This window comes from Zerene cesonia, chromosome 8, assembly GCF_012273895.1.
Source record: "Zerene cesonia ecotype Mississippi chromosome 8, Zerene_cesonia_1.1, whole genome shotgun sequence".
Lineage (NCBI taxonomy): Eukaryota > Metazoa > Arthropoda > Insecta > Lepidoptera > Pieridae > Zerene > Zerene cesonia.
In genome coordinates, this window is record NC_052109.1 from 1,620,596 (window position 1) to 1,645,029 (window position 24,434).

The 24,434-nt window shown below is 36.2% G+C and overlaps 1 protein-coding gene across 3 annotated transcripts; it reads right to left on the minus strand.

Moving 5' to 3' along the window:
* Positions 1-145: 145 nt before the first annotated feature.
* LOC119828587 (steroid hormone receptor ERR2) lies at positions 146-24,434 on the minus strand. 3 transcript variants are annotated; one of them, XM_038350794.1, is made up of 9 exons: positions 24,131-24,434; positions 23,724-23,835; positions 8,955-9,083; positions 7,338-7,580; positions 6,053-6,271; positions 4,811-4,996; positions 4,243-4,401; positions 3,671-3,843; positions 146-3,402 (listed from the first exon to the last, which is right to left on the minus strand). In XM_038350794.1, exons 3-9 carry the CDS (start codon positions 9,075-9,077, stop codon positions 3,240-3,242), a joined length of 1,266 nt encoding a protein of 421 aa, XP_038206722.1. In that variant the 5' UTR covers positions 9,078-9,083; positions 23,724-23,835; positions 24,131-24,434; the 3' UTR covers positions 146-3,239. The 3 variants fall into 3 exon arrangements, with proteins under 3 accessions (XP_038206722.1, XP_038206720.1, XP_038206721.1); XM_038350792.1 differs by lacking the exons at positions 23,724-23,835; positions 24,131-24,434 and adding an exon at positions 21,636-21,754; XM_038350793.1 differs by lacking the exons at positions 23,724-23,835; positions 24,131-24,434 and adding an exon at positions 17,181-17,412.

Genomic DNA, 24,434 nt, shown 5'->3' on the forward strand with positions numbered 1-24,434 from the left:
GTATGTGTTCAATGGATGCATAAAAAAAAATTTAAATATGTTCATTTGAATCATGTTGTCAAGCACAATTGTATGGCTAAAATTTTCATAGTATAAATAGAATAACTGGTTTGGTTAAAAAAAAACACAAAACATAATAATTTTATAATTTATTTCACATTTTTCCAGGCCCATATCACCTGATAACATTTTGGGAGATTAGACTCACGAGAAGCAGGCCACAGAATGAATAAGCGAACACCGCCGCCCATGAGCACTCCGCAACACCATCAAATTACATTGTGTAAACAAACATACGTCATTCATTACAAAAATAAGACACGAAGTTCACGTACTAATAAATATTTAATCTGTAATCCTTGAAATATGAATATTCAATATACACAATGCACTTCGTTGTTTCGATTTATGAAAAACGCGATCAAATTCCGAACGACCACAGATTAAATGGAAAAAAAAAAGATAAAACTTAAAACCTAATCTGGCACATCGCACACTTTGTACAAGTATCACACCCGCTTGCATCGCACCAGCGAGAACTTAGTTACATACTAACTATAAATATATCAAATATTCTTAACATAAGAATAACTAAAGGACGCTTTATATAACATTCACTGGAAATTAACCCACCGTACTAACTATGTTTATACGGTTATTTTTTTTCCCGCTAAAGTCTGGCAAATGGATTCGTCTTAAATTTACGCACTGTAATTTCAAAATACAGCAACCGTAATTATTTTTTGTACTTCATTAGATTTGACCATTTGAAAAACTTGGAGCGGTTTTATTTTTTCAACTAAAATCATAATTTTTACAACCTCTATATAAACAATGATTTGTATATAACTAACTTTATCATCGTAACCAAATGTCATCAAAACGGTTTCATAAAAATACTTATACTACAAAATAAAGCGACACTCAGATCCTATATTGACTGTTCGCGGTATTTTTATATTTTTAAATGACACTTGTGTATGGTAACAGATTACTGAGGTATTTTATTATTTATAATACTGTTCCACTGCCCATATATCTATTTTAAATATATAACGTTTATATGTACATATATTCGTAGGAATAGTAGATATTTTAAGTCATATAACATTAATAATTACCCATTAAAAATATACTATCTGAATCATACAAGGACATAATATATATATCGTATACGTGGAACAGCTGTAAAAATAGTTCTTCTTTAAATAAATCTTCATCGATTATGTAAATATCAGGAGATCTATCAGAAATATAGATAGGGGAAATTCATTTCATCACTTTGTGATTTCAATGTCAGTTAAAAATTGATAGAAACCGACTTATATCGCCGAAAACATCTTGTATTCTTCATGACTTAACGGTCGAAGAGAGAATGCATGGAAAATTAAAATAAATGCTTACAACATAATGTTAACTAATTTGTTGTTTGTAACAAGGAAAAAACGTGATAATTACAAACTAACAAAATAATATTCAGCAAGCCATAACAAAAATTAAAAACTAACCATATTGGATTCTTCTCCGACCTCGTTTAATCTCATATCCTCACCGCAGGTAAAACTATGTATATTTTTAATATTATACAAAAATAGTAACAAGTTTTGTACTAAATCCGTCCATTTTGTACATTAACGGCGCGGGGACGCGATATCTATTTTCCCGCCAAATGTAACCTAAAAAGTGTTTTTATTCAATTTTGATCGTGTCTTCACAGCCATTTTATCAGACTCAAAGTCTGTTAACACAAATTCACATCTGCAACGATCATAATCCATTATTTTTCGTTGAAATTCTAACTCTAATCGTCAAACTTAACGTTAACAATTTTTTACACATATAACTAAAGAGAAAAGTGAACGATTCATTCATAAATCGTACAGAGAAAATGTGATGTTTGTATAAATATACAAGCTCAAATAAGTTTGTGTTATTTAATTGATAAAAATACAGGCACCTCCAAGAGATACACATAGGCTCTATAGTAATGAAAGTTACACTACTGTTTTTTCAAAAACCCAACCTGTTAAATGCAATAATATTACATTAATGATATGGTGCATATCGCGTCTCCGCATTACACAACACAAATGTATAAAGAAAGGAGCTTCTAGGAGCTATTTACAACTTTTACGTTTTATACGAAAATTGAAATGAAAAACATATCTAAAATCATTTTGTAGAATAACATAATATTAGACAATTATTTATTGCTTGACAAAAAGCGTAAAAGTCATAAAATAGCAACCTGAGGCACACATTTATTCTGTGTTTTTAACATGGGCAGAAAATGTAAAAAAAAAACCTTACATTCATACAGAATTACAGATAATTAAAAAAAAATCTTTAACATAGTAACCATAACAAAGACAATGTGGATTAATGTGTTGTTTTAGTTATAATTATGTGTCATTTTTATTATTATATTATCAGTGTAGTGTATATTGATTTGATTTCATTTGATTTACATTTTCAGCCATTGTTAGTTATCTTAAACACTACTCATAACCGTAAACAAAAAATTAAAATTATTTACCGTCTCCCCACCTATGTATACACATTCAAAGTCTAAAACTTTATACACCATCAGCTATGGACCAGGACAGGTATTTAATTTGATTTCTGTACACTGACAGCAATCTAAAAAGATTATTTCCACTTTACCAACTCTTCAGATCGACCATAACCATTTAACCACAGTTCACATGCATGTCTATATTATGCTGTAGTAACGCTTCAAGTCTAAAATCTTGTACACAACCTTTATAACACTACGAACCTATTACAGTTCACCATTTTAATTCCGATTTTAGCCACCAGCGCTAGTGGCAGGTATACTTCGGGCTAATAATCAACCGTGTAGTCCAAACCAGCTTTACAGCACAGTGCTCATTGCAACCCACATTATATTATCATCTTTGAGACCAGCATGGCTCATGACGTTCCAGCATTGATGAAGGGCTCACAGACCGACAGCACATGACACTATATCATATATTATATTTTCTTTACCATTGTCCAACAGCACATGTAACATCTGATTTCTCCTTCCTAATTAACCTTATCAGCCATTAGTTTGCACCAACAGTTCTGAAGCAGATTTTTCGTGCTGTACGTCTTAGCAGCAGCAACAGCCATGGAGCCTATGCTTGCAGCTGCATCTGGTGGCCGCACTGGATCTCAATTCACACCCTGTCTGCCCGCTGCAGCTGGTCCCCGTAGCGGGTCGCGATGGCGGTCTACCGCAGGCACGCCTCGAGCATCTCGACGAACAGCTTGTTCATGGGCGCGCGGCGGTCGCGGTGCACGGCCGCCCAGAAGCGGCGCACGGCCACGTCCGCCAGCCGCAGCGCCGGCAGCACCAGCAGCAGCTGCTGCAGCGCGCCGTTCGCGTTGCACGGCCTGCACACACGTCATTCACTATTATGCCTGTATACAGGATGGTATACGGACTGTACAGAGTGATTATTCTATTCATGATTTTTAAAGGTTAATAAAGGTAATTAAAAATATTAAAATATTTGGATCTATAATTGGAATTTACATATTAATTAATATACAGTGGTTCCTCTTTTAAATTGAGGTAATTCGGAAGTGGGGGAGAGCTAGTAGCTTATATAGGAAATATTGTAGTTTCCTCTAAGAGTAGGTCGCAGGTTGGGGGGGGCACCTGAGCGCGGAGACGGCGTCGTTGAGCGCGGCGAGGATGGTGTCGCGGAAGCGGCGCAGCGCCGCGTGCTCGTCGATGCGCGCCTCGCTGTTGGCCAGCGCCAGCGCCTTCAGCAGGTAGCACTCCTCGCGCAGCGCCGCCGCGCGCTCCAGCCGCCGCGCCACGCCCGCTATCTGCGGGACGCAACACCGCTCTCAGACTCTAACTCTAAATATTCATTCATGCATTGTCTAGTTAGACCACCTTTGGAAGCGCTTTTGCTTCGTCCAAATATTTATAATTTACTAAAGTAAGAGAAACACACGTATTGCATTCTCGCAGTGACAAGCGCTAGTTTTAGTGACATACTGTTCCGTCATCGTTGACTCAAAATTCAGCTTTAAAAATACATGGCAACATCTTCTAGTGCTTATGCAAGATATACAGTAAGGTTTGTTAATTTGTTAATTTGAATATCATAAACTAATAAACATTTGCTAAAAAGGTATGACTATCTATCAAAAAAGCGTGATAAGTTTAAAAGAACAAATTGTATAGAAATAATTAGGTGGATTATTTATATGGCGCAGTACCTGCAGGTAGAGGTCGTGCGCGCCGAGGTCGCGCGCCTGCGCCTCGTCCAGCGCGAGGTCGGCGGCGAAGCGCAGGCGCAGCGGCGCGCCGCCCGCCAGCGAGCGGTACGCCAGCATCAGGCTCAGCATCTCCGCCCACGTGCTCTGCAGCAGCCGCATCTGCGCACGATCGTCAGTACTCACATTACACGATGAGGTATGCTCTACTGCGTGCTCATCGCCTCACCGCACCCAGGTTATCACACCCAAACTGAGAAACCTTAAACCCAATATAGCTAAGTATATTCAAATTGTGATGGCATACTACCCCAATATCGATTCCAGAACGAATTACCAAAATACGAAATAAACTCATCTGCAAAATTCATTTTAAACTCTGATCAATAACAAACGAATTATTTAAAACGTTACTCAAAAAGAATATATAGAGATATAGAGCATACTGCTCATAATGTTCTTCCAATTCATATTCACAAAATTCTACTTATATTTATTTGCAAATACATAGTTACAAATTATATTCTTATTTTTAATCTACTTACTACTTCTTCTACGACCAAAAGCTCACCTGGTCATTCAGAGTCAACTCCGTGAAGCCCGGTATCTGTTTGGCCCAGCCAATAACGCCCACAAGCTCCCGATCGTACAGGTCCGCCAGCAGGGCAAGCGTCCTCGCCGTGGGGTCCGTCACTCCGGCGGGGGGCGCGGCGCACGTCAGCAGTTCCGGCTCGTATGACAATAGGGCTTCTAACACCTGGAATGTTCGATAAATATCGATAAAATAAACTGCCTATGTACTCAATTTAGCAAACTGCCAATGTATCCTGCTATCCGCCCTAAAACGAAAAAGGTGGTAATTGAACTATGTCATTTTAGATATTTCAGTATCGTCAGGCAATTTCTAATAAAAACAGTAAAGTTAAGAATTCATCTTTAGGTGTAGGAAATCCATAGGTATCAGTTAATGAGATAGGTATTTAATGGTAGTTATGAGATGATTTAGCACTATCTATAACCCCATAATTTTGGGGTAAAAGAAACGCTTTATTATTATAAAATTTAGCTGTTGCAACGTCATGAAAAATAAACAAAGGTAAAACGCAAATGCACTAACTTAACCTAACATGAAGACGCATAACTCACACACAATGTGGGCGAATGCATATGTTTAAATAAAAAAACGTCTGTGTAATTAAAACGTTTAGTACAAATAATTTTTTGTATTATATTGTACATTTTTACATGACTCAATAGCTCTAAATTTAAATTATGAGTAAATCTAAATATTTAAATACTTGTAATAGAGTAAACTCCACACGTAACATATCTTATACAATCAAGTAGAAAAGTAAGTACACTTTATATATTATACATTCATAATTATCTTGATAATTGTTTTCAAGTTTAAAAGCAATGAAATGGTTTGATAAGGTAGTAACATATTTCAATTTTAAACTTGATATAGATACTATAAAAGGTATTAATAAATTATAAATAATTAGCAATTGATTCATAAACAGTATGTGAAAAAATATATATGTTAAAAATCAGAGCGTGCAGAAATAATTGATTTTTCAATTTATCTGCTCATGTGGTTAACATCATCACTGCTCAAAACGGTGAAGGAAAACATCGTGAGGAATCCGGCATGTCCAAGAATCAAAAGTTCGACGACATGTGACATCTGCCAACCCGCACTCGGCCAGCGTGGTGGGTTATGGCCTGAACCCTCATTGGAGGCCTGTGTCCCAGCAGTGGGAACATATATGAATTGACAACGACGACCGAACTGGGCAGGCAGGCCGCTCACCTTGATGTCGTCGAGCTGCGGGCGCGGGTGCGCGGGCGCGGGCTGGTCGGGCGCACGCCGGTACTTCTGGCGGCCGCCGCGCACGCGGTCCAGCCGCACGCCCTCGCGCAGCATGCCCGTGCGCAGGCACTTGCGGAACCGGCACGCCTGGCACGCCTTGCGCCGCCGCTTGTTTATCTCGCACTCGTTGGACGCGGGGCACGTGTACTCTATGTTGCCCTGGTACGGTGACGGCACGTGTGAGTATACATGCGTTGTAATGTCAACTTAACTTTTGATAAAAAAATTTAGAGAAAAATCAATTCTTGTACGGGTATATTGTAAACGGATTTTGGCTCGCGGGACTTCGTCTATAAGATTTTTGATCTAAAATAAGCGACTCCAAAATAAATCAGAAAAACTCAAAAAATGTAAAAAAAATGCGCAAACCTCAGTTTTATAATATCAGTACCATAAATACAGTAAATACAAAAAAAAAATCACTAATGCACTTTTACTGTTTTCCCTGTTTCCAAATTAGAATCAGTGTCATTTTAACTGCAACAATACCTTCTTCATATCTAGACCCGTTCAACTCATAACGTAAATGTCTATAAACAACAGAGCTTACATCGAACTTAGCCAAACTTTCAGGGTCGCGTATTACGAGGCGTTCATTACACGCCGCCCGCAATCGCTGGCGTATTTACTATGGCAACAGAACCAAGTTTAACGTTAAATACGTTGAAACAGTTGCAAAGTGTATAAATAGCCTGTGCAAATACAGTGAACTACTCTCTTTGTACCAGGAACTATCTAAATGCGTATAAGCATTTCTCCATTTGGTCTATAAATAAAATGTTTTCTACTGTGGATGCTTACATATATTTAACTGAATTTAATTATAGATTTTAACGAAAAGGTCTTTTCACATTGTATTCATGTGTCAAATAATTAATACAAAGTTAAACTGAAAAGAAATCCACAATAACAAAGTTTAATCTATTTATTCAAAACACGTAAAAGTTAATAACCTTTTCATATCTTTCACTGATACCCTTTAATACCGATTGCTGATAAGACTGTAAGGAAAAATCTTTTTTTTTTCGTTTAAACCATTTCATCCACAACTAACCATCACTATATCAATAATAAAAATTTAACTACGCGCCTCTCATATTAAAACACACTAAACGCAAAACACTTCTGTCCCCCTCCCGTTAGCCATCTTCCCACTTTCTAAAACATCACCTATCCCTCCCGCCACTGCGCAGTGAGCAGGACGGGAGACGCGCCGACCGCCCACCTGTATAGTGCGCTTGAAGAACGCCTTGCATGCCTCGCAGCTGGCGACGCCGTAGTGGAAGCCGGACGCGACGTCGCCACACACGAGGCACACCCTCCGCGGCGCGTCGTCATCCCTCGCGCCGCTCGCCGCGGCGGCTGTTGTGGACGAGCAGTGCTGCTGCTCGGGGCTAGCGTTCCCCACCAGGCTGCCCTCGCCGGGAGACACGCAGAACTTGATCTCTTCCTTTGGCTCTATGTCTAACTGTGGGGGGAGGGATTCGCTTTCAAATTTACGACTATGGCTAATTAAATTTGCAAGGAAGCGAGTTGTATACAGTAAATAGCTGTAGGAAATCTCAAGTTATATAATATAAATGGTATTCAGACACTAATAACATATACCTGTTTACTAATGCCTAATGCCTAAGATTCCCATTCAAGGAAATGTATCTTGAAGTATAGTGTTAAAGAAACGCGTTCCGACATGAATTTTTATTTACGCTACAAATCGAACAATGCGGCCGTTTTATAGAAATATTTCTAAAAAACATTTAAAATAATGCAAATAAAGTTTTAAATAAAATTCAAGGTTTAAAAATTCGAACGATTATGTTGATTTTAAAAGTGATAAACAGTTCACGTAGTTATTATTTTAAAGCACGCAACGCTATTATATATGGTAGCACATTTATATGTGGTAGTCGAGCACGCTTCGGCACGTGGGCCAGCTCGCACCGGGGAAATACCATACCTCCACAGAAGACCGGCGTGAAATAGCATACTGCTGTGTTTCGTTCGGCGAGTGGGGGGGCCGGAGCCCATATCCTTTTCCTAACCCTTCCCAGTCCTTTCCTTTGTTCCTCTCGTTAATCCTTTTGTTAATCCCTTCCCAATTTAAAGTCGGCAATCCATTTGTTCATGGGCGGTGGTAGCGCTTACCATCAAGTAGTATATATATATATATGTGTTCATATGCCTAGTTGAAGTCCGCAAAAATTAAATTAATTATTTAAAAGCGAAATAATATCATAACCTAAAATATAAATACATGTATATGATAAAAAGTTTAATAGGTACTTAATACATATTTGTTATCAGTGTGACGCATCAGCCTCGCCCTTTACTAAAAAAATTATACAATTTATTGTTATTTTGTGTAACTGTCACAAATTTTTCTCCATATAATTAACCGTACGCACTTTCATAATTCATATGTTTGATGTTCACCTAACTTTAACATAAACAAATTACCTCTTATATTAGTTTCAGTCGAACGTTTGTCAAATCTGTGAAAAGGCTACCGGAACGATGATTTCAGACCTTTTAAATTTATGCTTTTTGTATTCACATGGTCACAATATGTCGTATACAAATTCATATACACCTAAACCTTATTTACCTCACCTCGCCCATGATACTTTTCAAAGTTTTGTATTTCATAGCATATTTGAAGCTTTATTTTCAAATCACAAGAAACAAAAGAGCTGGCTCCTCTCGCGATAGCAAGCGATCGTCATCGCCGAACGTATTACAGCATACCACTTACTAGATAGTATCACCCCACTTTAGAAATACAATAGATGTGTTACTCCTTGCAATATTAATACGATATCTTAAGGAAAATCCTAGTGCTTACGTCACACGGCTGCATCATTGGCATCGGTCTGGGCTGCTGCTCCGGGGGCGAGTACTGCGGAGGCGGTTCGGCTTCTTGTTTGACACGTCGCAGCAGGGGCTCACCGCTGACTGCTGACATCATTTGCACCTGGAATACAAGGAATTCATTTAATTAAAGGTACTTGCAAAGTTACGTTTAAAACGAAGTTTTAACGCGATTTATTCATTATCTTCTTTATACCGATGTTACGAACACTATATACCAAGCACGGGGTGACTCAAGTTTAGATAATTGCACATTATGATATTATAGTGTATTCTCACATACGGTTTTTATATAAAATGTATAGATGTACGATTTTAAGTGTGGGAGTCGATCACGCTTCGGCACGAATTGGGCCAGCTCACACCAGTGACGCTACCACACCCCTACAGAACATAACCGTGAAATAGAAGCATGCTACTTCGTTTCGTTCGGTGACTGGGGGAGGCGAAGTCCCATATCCTTTTCCTCACCCTTCCCAGTCCATGCCTTTATTTTCACGGTGGTGATCGCTTATTATCAGACAAATCGCATAAAAAAAAACACATAAACGCTTATAGAAGATAATCCCAGACAAGCTTGGATACTATAAATATTAATAATATTATGAACATAACATTTGTTTTATGAAAGACTATCTAATTACATTACTGGAATGTTCGATCACAAACTTAAACGCTAACATCCTAATCCTTCATTACCTGTTTAAATTACAAACGGTACGAAACCGGAGAGCTAAAAAAATAACAGAGAGAAAAATATTTTAATCCATCAATCGAAGGAAGCTCTTAGTTTATCAGATTCAAAGTAAAATTTCCCTTTATTCAGCTGCAAACGCAGCTAGGCGGCATCTATCTATTTTTAGTGCATAAAAACGACTATTAAATCGCCTTGAATAAAATAGCGTGTGCATAGCACGTTTATCGTCATATAATTAATGTTTCACGCTGTCACACATTTGTTTCATGTAGAAAGTACAATAAAAGTTTAATATAAAATAGGTCACATATTTTGCAAGTCAGGTCATAATTTTATTATTCTGATATCAAATAGTCGAAAATAAAATTATTATCTTCTACGCAGCCAAGGATTTCAGTTCATCGACCCAATGACATTGCCGGGTTGTGATAAAAATTCTCGTGACGCAACCGGTGTAATAATAAGATTATTAAAATAATAGCTATCTTTCAGAGAGTCATCGGGCCACAAGTGGTAAAGTATACTGACAGACTTACAAACTAAAATTACGCAATACTGGCGCAAAATAACTATGTGGACGTAAAGTTATATCCCTGTTATAATTTACTAGCTGCGCCCCGCGGTTTCACCCGCGTAACTCTGTATCCCGTAGGAATATCGGGATAAAAAGTTGCCTATTATTCCAGTTGTCCGGTTATCTACGTACCAAATTTCATTGTAATTTGTTTTAGTGTGAAAGAGTAACAAACATACATCCATCCTCACGAACTTTCGCATTTATAATATTAGTGGGATTAATGAAAAACTGAAATGAATATTTTTACTATTTACTCACTCTTACTCTTGTAAATTGGTTCAACAAAGTCACATCCTCTTACCGATTCTAGAAAGTTTCAGAATAAATAAAACCATAGTATACGATATAGTTTTAATTTTGATTGAAAGCAAAAGTCTATTTCTATCCAAGATATTAAATCTTAGAAGTTTTTTACCTTTTTCGTTTATACGGTATTACGGAAATTTAAATCTTAATATATATAAATCTCGTGTCACAATGTTTGTCCTCAATGGACTCCTAAACCACTTAACCGATTATAATAATATTCGCACACCATGTGCAGTTCGATCCAACTTGAGAGATAGGATACTTTTAATTATAATTTAAATTACAATAAACAACTACCCGGGCGGAGCCGGGGCGTACAGCTAGTATTTAATAAAATGTTTGATATCAAATAATGAGCCAACAAAATCTTAACATCTAACATCTGCTGATCTACAAACGAGATCAAATCGTCCACCGCTTCGCATCGCACATGTAGGCTTACATATCCTTCAAGGCTATCCTAAAAAAACTCACAGGAGCAATTTGTCAAGTCATCAAGCGTAGAGCCGCAATGTTTACAGCAAGCCTATCCCAACAGTAGCGGCGTTGAGCCGGCCGGCGTGAGCCGAGCTGCGAGGCCACCGCGTAGCCGAATAACGTATTGCCATTTATCTACGAACCACCAAGGTGACTCCACGGACGCACGGTCGATGAACTGGCGCGCTTGTTATTATGAATATCTATTCGCGCCTCAACACACCGAAAATCGCATGCTTACGCGATTTTATCGAATTCAAGGCCACCCGCCCGCCTGGGCTACTTTTTTGTCAGCAAAATACCAATGAACGGCTAAAAATTGACCGTCTATTGGACCTGACCAAGGACAATGTGATTTCGTACACATTTTACACTTTGGCGAGTTCCTTAAGGAAGAGGAGTGTTAATCTATTATCGTTTAATGCTAAGCAAATGCAGTGAGTGCTCTTCGATGTACATATTTATATGTAACATTTCTTAAGCATTGATTAAATTTTATTATAAAAGAAGATTTAGCTGTGGAAACCTTTTCATGATTAACAAAGCCAATTACTTTTGTACAATTTACGTAATTAAAAATATAAGACAGCGTGTTCTTTCTAGAATATTGAAGTGCTAGTAATTACTTCACTTTAGTCTCTTGAAATAGCGATTTTGTTAATAAATCATGTTTTCTTAAAATAACAGATCTCTCTTTCTAGATCTGTGTTGTATCTATTCGGTCTATTACATTCCAATTACATGAAAATGTGTCTATTTATTTAAATCGGAATTCTTTGATTATTATCAAGTGCATAAATCAAACTTAATGCAAATTGTCATAATTGCATACAGTTTAGTTCTATGCAATCATTAAACAACCTCATATACGGGTTAGAGAAATTAAGAATATCAACGCAATGTGTCCATTTATGATTATTCGCTTATCGCATTCAATAAAAGACTAGATTTTTATATGCCTCTTTATCGAAGGAATCGTGACGTAAATTAGCCAAAGCTGATAGAAAAAATATCGGCGACGCGACGCATTGTTTATGAAAATCCCGGACCTACCACAACATTATGATCGTTTAGCATTGCCAACGTCTTTGCCATATTTTTCCATATGTTATCATAGCGATATCTCTTGTTGTACGATAAAAAATCCACTTCAAGTAAAATATCAATTAGTTGTCACGTTGTCGTTGCTGTATGTAACAAAAGGTTGCCGGTATCTTACTAATATTATAAATGCGAATGTTTGTAAGTATGGATGTACATTACTCTTTCACGCGCACACAACATATCGTATTTGTTTGAAATTTAATACAGAGATAGAATATGGTCGGGACTAACACGTAGACTACTTTCTACCCGGGTACCACGCGAGTGACGCTCAGTTAAACGATTTTAGGTATATAGTTCTTTCGATTCACTTGAATATCATAATTCTCGATCGCGCTATTTTTAAATTATCTCAAACATCTGATATCGACAAACGTGTGGGCTGCAACTCGTTATTAAGGTTGATAGATTTATGTAAGGAAACTAACGATTCCTAACAGCAACGAAACGTGTTCGAATCAAAACCTGAGAACATAATTAGTAATTACAAAACGGACAGAATTTTTTGCGAGCTGTAATTTGCTACGCTGCAACTTTTGACAAATTGATTTAGGTAGATATGTACCTTCGTGGGTATGTTACAAAAAAATGTAATTGAGAATTAACAATCGAGAATTGTATATTTGTTAGCTCCGGCATACCAAATCTGTTACCATGGTAAATGCTTCTGCATGTTATACATAATGCAATTATTCAATCCTTTCCCATACATAATTGAGCCGTGCATATTGCATACACTTCTGCAATGTACGTAATACTGTAAGAATATTCCTAAATTGAACCCAAAAAATATATAGGAAATTTATAGCCCCCAAGTCTAGTTTAAATGTCTTTTTATCACGCTACATCTCTCATGAACGCAGAACACTTCTGATTTAAAATTAAATAAACAAAGTATACACACGGAAACTTGTGCGTAGGTAGTAGATACGTTGAAAATCGATAGAGCTCGTTGGAAATGTTCAAGATATTAATCCATGGAAACGTAGGGCCATAAGCAGGTGGATATTATTGTTAAAAATCTCCGAAACGTAGAGGCACCTAGCGTTGAACGAACCAACACATATCGCGGGACGAATTTGCGTCACGATAGGAAATTAATTCAGAGTCATACGTTTTTATAACAACTCCTTTCAACGATACTCATTAAGCATTCAAGCCGAGCATTGCTCAACGTGTTCTCGAAATTAGCGCAGCCATTGCATTTGATTGGCAAGTTAAAAATAGGCAAAAAACTCTACTTATATAACGTGCAACATTTGCGTGTGGTCCCACGACGTTGTCCAAGGTAACATTAGTTATTCACAGACAGACCGCCCGTCGATGATTTCACTACGCCCAATCAGAGCTACGTCTTACAAACAAGTTACACCGTTGATCTTTGCGATAGATAAATACATATGTCATTAAAATTAAAACTGTTAGGAGTACAGAGGACCGGTACTTACTTCCTTGACTACTTTTGACAGGCGCCGTTAATATTCTAATTTTGGATATCAATTTGAGAGTATTAAATTCGGAAGACGAAAAAAACTTCCGTAATAAATTTGGAAGACAAAAAACTTCCTGAGCCGTTTGAAAAAATAAATAACGCATAAGCATATAGATTAAAAGAGCATTTTTGAATTTCAAGGATACAAAATAATCTGCATGACTTAAAAAAGAACATAAATACATAATAATAATTTGTGCCGCTGGTTTGCTGTAGTAACGAAATTCTATATAACTCATGTGAGGTGCCAAATCACAAAAACCTACGTAATCTCCGGAAGAATGTTTATTCTCGTTCCAACAAAAAAAAATCAACCACTCCTACTGTAAAAGTTATTTTTACGAACAAAACAAAACAAATTATTCAGATAGTGAGTAATAAACTACATTTAGAAGCTTTAAAGCGTATGTTGAAATAGCGTATCAGTTTTATGATTCCGCGTAGGTCATCAAATCATAATTTTAAAATATCAAACCACACTTAATTATGGGTTTGCATAATAATATATCAATGTCTAACTGGAGGCTAATCTTAAACGGGCACGAGGTATTGTGTGTGTTTCATGAGTGGATAATTTCATTATAATTATCATCCAAGAGAATCAGACGTCGCGCCTAGCGTTACGTATATGGGTAGGTCAGGTCCGTGAACCTACAAAGAGAAACCCAGGCAAATTCGGCGGCGGCTGTCGAGGTAAAAATAAATAGAGGGGAGATACGGATAGGGTGGGGTGGGAAGGTGGCTGGGAGGTGCGAGAGCGCGGGCGCGGGAAGGGGAGGGGAGGGGGTTTGCGTCTAGACGGCGGCCTTGACCGTGGCGTGGTTTCCGCGCGCTCCGACCCACTGTCGCAGCCCACAGACCGACTGCGGAGCATGCCTCGCGAGCAACGGTATATGGGGACGTTCATCATGCTGTTCGAACCCCAAAAACGTTCAAGCATCACCCACTCGATTGATGTGCAAGTTTTTCATTTATAGTCCGTCGTTAGAAAAACTGTTTCATTTCATCACATATAATAAAACATATTTATTATTCTAATATTTCATAAATTAATAGATTCATAGTTTCACTTGCGGACATACCCGCGGGAAAAAGCAGATATATCCATAGTTTATGCGTTATTCTGATTCATAAACTACATCATTGCCAAGTATCTACAAAATCCGTTCAGTGGTTTTAGTGTGACAGAGTAATAAACATACTCATACACAAACGTTCGCGTTTATAATATCTGTTAGACATATCGTATCCTACTAGGATAGGTCAGGATCAATTTTGAAGCAATCATCGCTTGAATTGCTAACGTTCACCCATGACTATCTAAAAAAGGTTACAAGGGCAATATATTATGTTAATAAAAATCATAAACACATAAATAAATAAATAGCGTCTCATAATGACAGCGAAAGCCCAAACAGCGAGCGATGAAAACGAGCTAGAACAAGGCGGTCGGTAAGGCGCACGCCGGTCTGTGAACTCTAGCGATTCGACATTGTGCCGACATTGAGTCGGGGCTAAATAATGCAGATAGCGCGGTGTCAACGACCGACATCGCCCAATATCACCACGCGGACAACTACCAAAAACACCTGCCCAGCTCTACCGCTCTACCGCTCTACCGCTCTACTGCTCTACCGCCGCGCACGGCCAATAGGCGAGCGGCTAGATACGACCTACCACAATCTCTAGGCAATTGTAGCCACATTTACATACTTTCTGAAGCGATGCGTGAAACACGAAGGTGTTTCGCAAAAATTCATATATAATACATCTCATCACCGCTCTTGGAATTCCTTTATATAAAACACGCAAAGCTATCAACAAATATTAAAAAAGTACAAAAAATCGGGGACTTATTATTATGTGACAAAATAATTATCTAAATGTGAACAATTTTGAAGTTTGACCAAACCTACGAAAACGATTGTGTTAATCGACAAAAGCAATTAATTTATATATTAAATGATAAAAACACAAAACACATCAAATTGTTAATTTTTAATTGCACGAAAAACGTATTTAAAGCGCATTATACACCTTTGTAAATAAAATTGAAAGGGTATTCAAAGGAATAAGGTGACCCAGTCACACGTTACATCATTCGCGTCGTACATAAATAATATACAATAAATGCTTCTCAAACCATAGAAAGAAACCAAAAACCGAGGAATAAATTTAAATCTTTCAGATATAAAGGAGGCGCATATGATTTAATATAATTCGGAAATGGTTCCAAATTCAAACGCCGGTTGATTCACGCAGACGCTGAACTAGATGGGGCGGGGGGTGGTGCGACGAAACGCCGGGTGACATTGCGCGGCCGATGACATCGCGCCCGACCTATACCAAGGCTCGCTGCGCGGAAAACTACGCCTCAACGCTCTCTCCCTAATCAGTCTTGATATTTTTCCGTGGCGCTCGGATGAAAAACAACTATTATACATCCAGATAAACAACTTACTTCATCCGACTGACAATGATTTAGAGATAATTAGAGAGAAAATAAGCTACAAGAAAAAAAATACAAGCCTAGGGAAGATTGGATCGCAGCGATCTCATGAATTTTTATTACCCTTTAACAACATCTTTGCGCTATTTGTGTCTTACCGTTACCCTTTTCTTTACAAGAAAAATTTAAGAAGTATGAAGTTAAATACTACACAAAAGATGGAGTATAAGATTACGTGTATTGCATAATATAAAGGACGGGTCAATAAAAGTGTTACAACATTTATGCGACAAGCATGTCAAATCAAAAGACGGGATTACTTATAAATTCACAAAAAGAATAAATTCGAAAGCACTTTTTTCTCTCATACAACCGCAACACTGTTCTGAATAATATCACATATAGGTCAGGTATATGTACAGAATCGAGAAATGAGTTAATAGATAGTAGAGTTAATACATTTAAGATGCCGTGAATTTTATAATATTATGAATAAAATATAATGAAAAGAATCGAGGCCAATTAAAGATATATTTAATAAGTGGCTTTTGATGGCCTGACCTTTCAATTATAACACATAGTGTGCTCTAGAATCACATCAATAACACATGACTATAAAATAAGAAATCGTGTTTAATCTTTGCAATGAAGAAAATAGTGCATGATAATAAAGATGTCAAGTATTAGTATGTATTTGATATCTTTCATAGCATCAATTTAATAAATTTGAAAAATTCGTGGTACAACTTTGATCGCAATTATGTAATACAGAAGAAACTGGAAATTATAGATACTCATAAAGAAAAGCAGGTAACTTTAATATATATATCTAATTGTATAAGCCAATTTCAATAATTGAAACCAAAAATCAGCAGTACACGAAGACATTAGAATATCGACAACAATATTCAATAGATAGTAATCATTCACGTGAGCATTTATTTAAAAATTATTTACGAATGGCGTAACGCGTTAAAAAGAAAGATTTGGATAATTCATATCATAGTCGAGAATACATTTATGTTAGAATTCTTCATAATTACATGCCACTGATCATTTACATCAATATTCACGGATCACACTAAGTATACTCACATATCCACATTGCATTCCCCACTCATTTTATCATATAATACAATACGTTACACACGCCATGCTTCAAAACTGCAATTTCCATGACCGCTATTTCACGGAAAACGGGTTTAAAATTCATAAAATTGTTCACAACGCGGATATGTACAATCATGATGGGGTCGATGATACAGAACCAGCTTGTATCGTTGTAGATGTAAACAAACGTAGCGACAGTTACGCACTGGCACGCACTGCGTACGCGCACATCACGCCTCGCCCCACCAGCGCACGCGCCGCCCAAACACGTGCCCAGCGCCTTTCAGATTGGTCCCTACGATAATACAGCCACGAATAACTCACGTATATGTATCCCTTCGAAATGCAACAACGAATGAGTGTTGCAGGTTAAAATTTTCCTAAGTGACCCCAATAACCGGCAATCACCATTGGCTGTTCGCGCCGAAGATTTACCTGCTTCTGTGTTATATAAGCGTTCGATGTTTACATCGTTTAGTTTATGTACTTATAAAAGACACAGCATTGTATTTTAAGAATTATAAGGAAATGATTATGTTCTATAATGGCACGGAGTTTTTGTGAGTTTTCTTAAATAGTTATATTAATATGATTTTAGATAAAAACCTATGTTCTCTGATCTGATAATTATCTGATTAAAATGATTTAACGCATGATCCGCCCACGTGGTGGGTGGATCATGTATAGATTTATCGTCAAAAACAACCACTAATTGAATAATTGTCATAACATTGTTGCAAGAGACTTTAAAAACCAATAAAAAAATAAAAAAAATTGTGCACGAAGACACAAAAATTATATAGATAGGGAGAAAGTCGTTAAGTTACAACACTTCTAACTCAAGAACGGCTGAATGGATCTCAATGATTTTTGGTTTGGATAAAGATATTAACGTAAAAAAATGACATGCTATAAAAACGGCTACCGAAGCCAAGCCAGAGCAAGCAACTAGTTAAATATAAATAAAATCTTTTATTTAAAACAAAGTACCAAAATAAAGAGTTCGACGCCTAAAGGTCTTAAAAGTCTACCCAAGGCCAACGTGAAAATTAAAGGAACTTAAAACAAAGTAGTACCGTTGATAACAGAAAAAATAAAACCCCAGGGGTACATAAATTAAATGAACAATAGTCATGAACAACGAAAAAAATATATATAAATAAACGCATTACCTGGACAGACTAGAATTGAATTAATTAGTTACAGTATATAAAAATAATTGTTATAAATAAAAAATAAGACAGACTACCAAATACAACAGTTAGGTTTTTTGGCGATGACGCACACATGAAGACATAATAATACGTATTACACACATAGGTAACAAAGAGCCTTGGCGGCGGATATTTAGTCGTTATCGACAAAGCCTAGGCTGTCTATATGTATGTTGTGTTAGGACAGGCACGCGGCGGCGCGGCGCGCAGCCGACAACCTCGAATTTTGGATATAGGGTCACCACTAAATGTCCAAACGTGCTTTATAATTGACAAGAAAGTTGAGAGCTTTGTTATAATCTGATGCAACACATATGTAGTTCGTTGCATAACATCTAAGACATCATACAATTGATTTAAAAAAAAAAAAGGTTTTTCTGAAATTTCATAATACACTGACAAACAAAGAAAATTCGGTTATATAGCTCGTTTCAGCATCATCAAATACCCCGATTGATTTAATCTTTATTAGATACACAATTTAATTAATAATGAATATGTAGTAATAACTGATAATTTTTAAAATTCTACATCTGCTCATAAATGATTAGAAACACATTGCCAGCCCTACGACAATAATAATTGTGTGGGAGAGGCCATTCGTGGAATAGCAGCCTCTAACCTTGTGTGAGTGAGTGCTACACACAAAGAGGATTTTGGTAGTGTGCGCGCCGCCAGTTCATTGTCAAGGCCAACCGCCAAATTTCCCGCTCCAGCTCCCCTCTCCCGATACCCCTACTTCAAGTTGTCAATTATGTGTATTCGCAAACTATCGAATTGCCAATCGTGGCTCTCATACGAGGAACTTCACCCTACTACATACCCTATTTCACCCTGCTACGTCCGCGAAATTTTCATGTCAAAAGTAATAGTGGAGTGCTAATGTACCAATAGTTTAATCGGAATAACGTTATCACTTTCTCTTTTCCTTGACTCCGTGTATTGAAGCACATCTAATGTTGATTAGAAGTTAACAACAAAGGATGCTATTGCGTTAATTTCATAAACTTAAGTCGCATAAGTTAAAGATGTTATATAAAATATCGTAACAATGTAGAGAGATTTTCCAATACAATTGCGATAAGACACAAAGCGTGTATGGAGAACATTTAGATCTATGAAGAGGTGCAGAAAACATCTATTGCCCTAACTTGTTTCCTCACTGCGGAAGTGTTACATTTAAATTATTTCTTATCTATTTAAGACCATGACCAAAGCCACATGATCTCGTGACCTCAATCGATACTTTAATATCTTTGTTGACGTTGATAATTACAAATGAAATGTATCAAATGGTTTGTGGTACATAGTGCAAATATATATCTTCATTTAGATCATTTAATAGGCAGTGAGCATCTGGATTTATTACTTAATAAGGTTCTAAATGTGTAGACAAGAAATATTTGCGAACGGACTCCTAATGTAACATTAGACACTTTTATTTCTTGGAGCGCCTCGGCGACCTTCGCACCCCAGACCTAGAAGAAGTCGAGTAGCCTTGATTGTACCAACACAGTATAATTTTATGAGCCTCCATATCGCCGTTAGGTAAATCGTGACAAAACATATCACCACCGATAAACGTGACGCTCATATTTTTACATGATATAATGTGTTAATAAATTTAAATATAAAACAAACGCATAATAACACTTAGGTGTTACAATTGGTAACATTTTAAAATCTCAATATTTACCAATCCGTAACAAATGCAAATTATTCCATAAAAATTCACAATCAGTATTATAATTTTGAATGCGGAGCACAACGTGTTTATATTATATTATTTGGGATGCAAAAAACATGATAAATATTAAAGAAAAATCTATGTAAATGAATATTATGCTATAATTCGTCTGTAGATAAGCAACCAAGGCCAACCCACTATACTATCGTATGCAACTGCAAAACAGATTAGATACAAGCAAACTTCGTTAAAATATGGCAGCACTTTCATTTTATCTGTGGTTTCTGCTTACACACAAATTTTCCTTACGTCAGTATATCTATTTAATTTCCTGCCCAGCTCGGCCACATATTTTACGACATCTAATGATTTTGAGTTAGTCCAAAACGCAGATGATTAAAATATTTTTATATTATTTTTCTTACGTCCTCGCAACTGGTCGTATTCATACTTTAATTAAAACAAAGAACCCGTTCTCAAAGACGCTATAAAAAATAGCCTACACATGGTGGATTAGATTTTTTGTCAGCTCGATTGTGTATTTTTCTTGTGCATAGACTTGCAATATTTCTATTATAACACCTTTCACCAATCATCTAGACGGCCTCGACCTATGATTTAAGCTAAGTTATCAATTTTAATTAAAATTGACCACCGACACTAAAATCGAGTACTAAGTGTTCATAATTATATCTTTAGAACTATACGTATGATATTTTATATTTAAAGGTACACACTATTGTGTTCTCAAGTAAATTAGCATTACGTCATACTTTTGGCAGTCTAAACAAATTGGCAGTGTTACGTGAAATAGGAGCGGTTAAACCGTTATAGGCTTCGCTAGACGCAGCTACGGCTCGGCGATCGATCACGGCGAGTTGAGGCAGGTCGGGTCTACGTTACTTTGCGTTTCACACGTGTAAACGTGATATTTCCGATCCCGAAATTCGTGCAATATACTATGAGCATGTAATGCACCAACTTGTATAAGTTATGTACATTTCGATATAAACCTCTAAAAACTCTATATCTTTAATTAAAAAATCAATATGGTATGTAAAAAAAAAAACGGAATAGTTCGCTCCAAAGGACTTCCGCGCAAGTGTCGTATGTTAGAATGACAAACAGGATTTGAAGGCAATTTTTGACAACTCAATCGACCGATTGTTAGCCACTTGCGAATACTAAATGAGTGCAGAGGCCGATACATAGTTGCGGCTATGTTATTCTATCAGTCTACATTGTATGCGTGGAGGAATTGATAGCATAAACTGTGCTAGTGCACATTCAAATCATATATTATTTTATTAGAACACAGTGAGTGAATAATTGTAAACGGTCTAAAATAATAAAGGACTAAAAAATATAGAGCACCAAATATTCGAGATAAGAATGTAATGTTTTGTTATAAATGCGCGATGATAAACTGTTAGGATAGGTCAAGTACGGCCGCTTTTCGCCAAATTGAAAATAATAGAAAATTTCTCTTTACTCAGGCTATTTCTACAGCCTATTTGGAAATAGTAAAAACGTACGCACCACATCGTCCATCTCCATCCAGTCCATGTCGGCGCGGTTGTGCCGGATTTGTTTAGTGTTATTTGGGTCTAGCTATCACGCCAAAGCTAACAGTACTGAGCGTCGCGACGTTCGACACGCGAGTGCAGCGTCGTGTCGTATGTTGCACCGAAAATTCGTTCCCGCTCCTCTCCCCTGCACCCCACCTCAACCCCGCTCGCAAATTTTTTCGAATCGCACAACGCCATCTATGGACGATCGGAAGCCCCCTCCCCCTCTCGGTGGCCTTGAACTTGACAACATATCGCGAACGACCCAGTTTCGCCGTTCCCGCCCCCGCGCCGGCCGCGCGCATTGTCACGGCCGCATCAGCTGAATGGAACCGAATGCCGAGTGCAGCATAAAGAATATTTTCGCGCCACACCACTGCAACTCTCGTTTTCATTGTATAATATTACATCACTTAGTGGCGCGCTTATTTACATCGGCCGATTGAAATGAAATGTAAACAAAATCAATGGTACACGGAAAATATTCACATAATTGTAATAAATAGGTACTTCACGTATCAATAAATTACAAATGTTTCATTATAGTTTTAATTATATGAGTATCATTGCTTAACTTGCAATCATCAAGTATGTTTGTATTGTAATAAATAATTCAGGTTAAAAATTAATCCTAGCTTTCTTATTTCTCTTAATGGTGACAAAAAATTTAAATCATTTATTTGTTTTTTAATCCTTTCTTGCATAATTACTATCCAATTATTATATGCAAATTGTTCCATTTCAAATTAAGAAAAGCTGATAAGCACCACAGTTATTAAATATTTGAGAATTTAATATATTTGATTTTGATTATACTGATTATGTATTTGATTGCCTGTCTCATGTTTTTAATTCTAATATTGCACATTAGTTCTCTCATTCTCATTATTGTATAACATTTTACATATACACAATAACGACTTACACAAGATCAGGTAATAGAAATTCATGGATCATCATGTATAAATATTACCCATTTTGAATTAAAATGTAAAATTGGCATCATTTGAAATGAGCAACTACAGTTTCTTGCCGGCTATGCCATGTAGAAACTGCTTTTCAAACCAGTGGTAAATGTTAAGACTATGTTATGACAATTCAAAAGTGCTTCTGTAAAAAGTCTAATTTAATAAAAAAAAAAAATGAGTTTGAGCAAAAATTGTTTTATTGAAAAAGGTTGAATATTAAGAAATATTTTAAGCTTTCCTTTGTGAAGAAGGAAAGGAAGAAAGTGAGTGAGATATTATGGTGTAACAACATTTACCATACAAATTTTTATACAAAAAAAACGTCACATTAGGAAAAATTACATCAAATACATACTTTTTATCTTTTTAATTTCTAATATTACTAGTTTTTACTGTTTTATTTCTAATAAAAGTTGAGTAACTAAAGAATCAGGTACCATATTGTTTTGAGCCAGTTGAAATTCTAAATGGGGAATATACAACTTATCAAAATTTAATAAGTTTTGGTATATTCTTAAAACGCAATTACTGTTGTCCTTCTTGCAACTTAATTATTATAATATATTAATTAATATTATGAACAATCGTTTTATTTAATCAACTTGAGAACAGAGCCATCTAGCTAAATAAGCAGAAACCAACTGATGAAAGTAATTAATATTTATACATTATTTATTTATTACAATATATGAAGCTAAAGTTTGTTTGAATGTGATTTTAAAAATCATACTTTATAAATCAATAGTGATGTGTATTTGTAAAATATTTATAATTTTTGAATACAACAACACAAGCATGCAACAATTCCACTGTGCTGAGGCTAACCTGCAACCAAGGATGCAGTGGGATTGTTTGACTATTTATTAAATAAAATTGTTATTAATTGATTTTGTATTTTCCCTTAACACCTTCATTTATAACATTTCTCTCACTATTATAGATCAGAAAAAATGAGTCAGTAAGGCCATGTACCAGACAATATTTGTAAATTAATGCTTCCAACCTTACCTTGCCATAATAACCTTTTATTTGAACATACCTTTTATACATATTAAAGAGGAAAACACACACAATCGAAAAAAAGGACTCACCTCAAACAAAAAATATTAAATAGTCCAGTGCTCTGGAAAGATGCATTTTGCTAGCTTTAGATCCAATTTGATTGCAGTCACTTGTTTATTTAAACTGTAGGAGCAGCAAAGGCTGTAATCCAACACCATTTCAATAATTAGTATAACAATTTATTTGAGGCCTTTAAATGTTTATGAATTTAGTAGTAACTGTAATTTTAATATTGAAATATAAAGATTTTAAGATATGTGAATTTATCATTAATATTACTTATTGTAATCATTTCAGGTAAAGAATAAACGAATTTAATGCAACTCTTTTTTTTTTGTTATATACATTCCTTATTATTAAGTATCTTGTTTCTAATAGTTGGTATTATGTAAACATGGAGTAATGATACGAAATAGTTTATATGAGTCATACTTACTTAACTTTTAATATCTTCCAAAAGCAAAGAGTTTCGTAGGATAAAACATCGATATAATAACTTTTCTAATAACTAAAACACTTCAAAACTTGAGAAAAATAATCAGTGCTCTTAGTTAATCTGTGTATAATTATAGGTTCGAATGGCCGTTTTGTACAAAACTCAACTACTAATTGGTCTAGCAATTTAGAAATATCTACACTATATTATAAAAAGTGAGGTAATATATAGCATTCGTTGCAAATATTGCAATTTTATTAAAAAGTTCTCAATCTAAACAACTTTTGTGGTTAGAAAACTGACT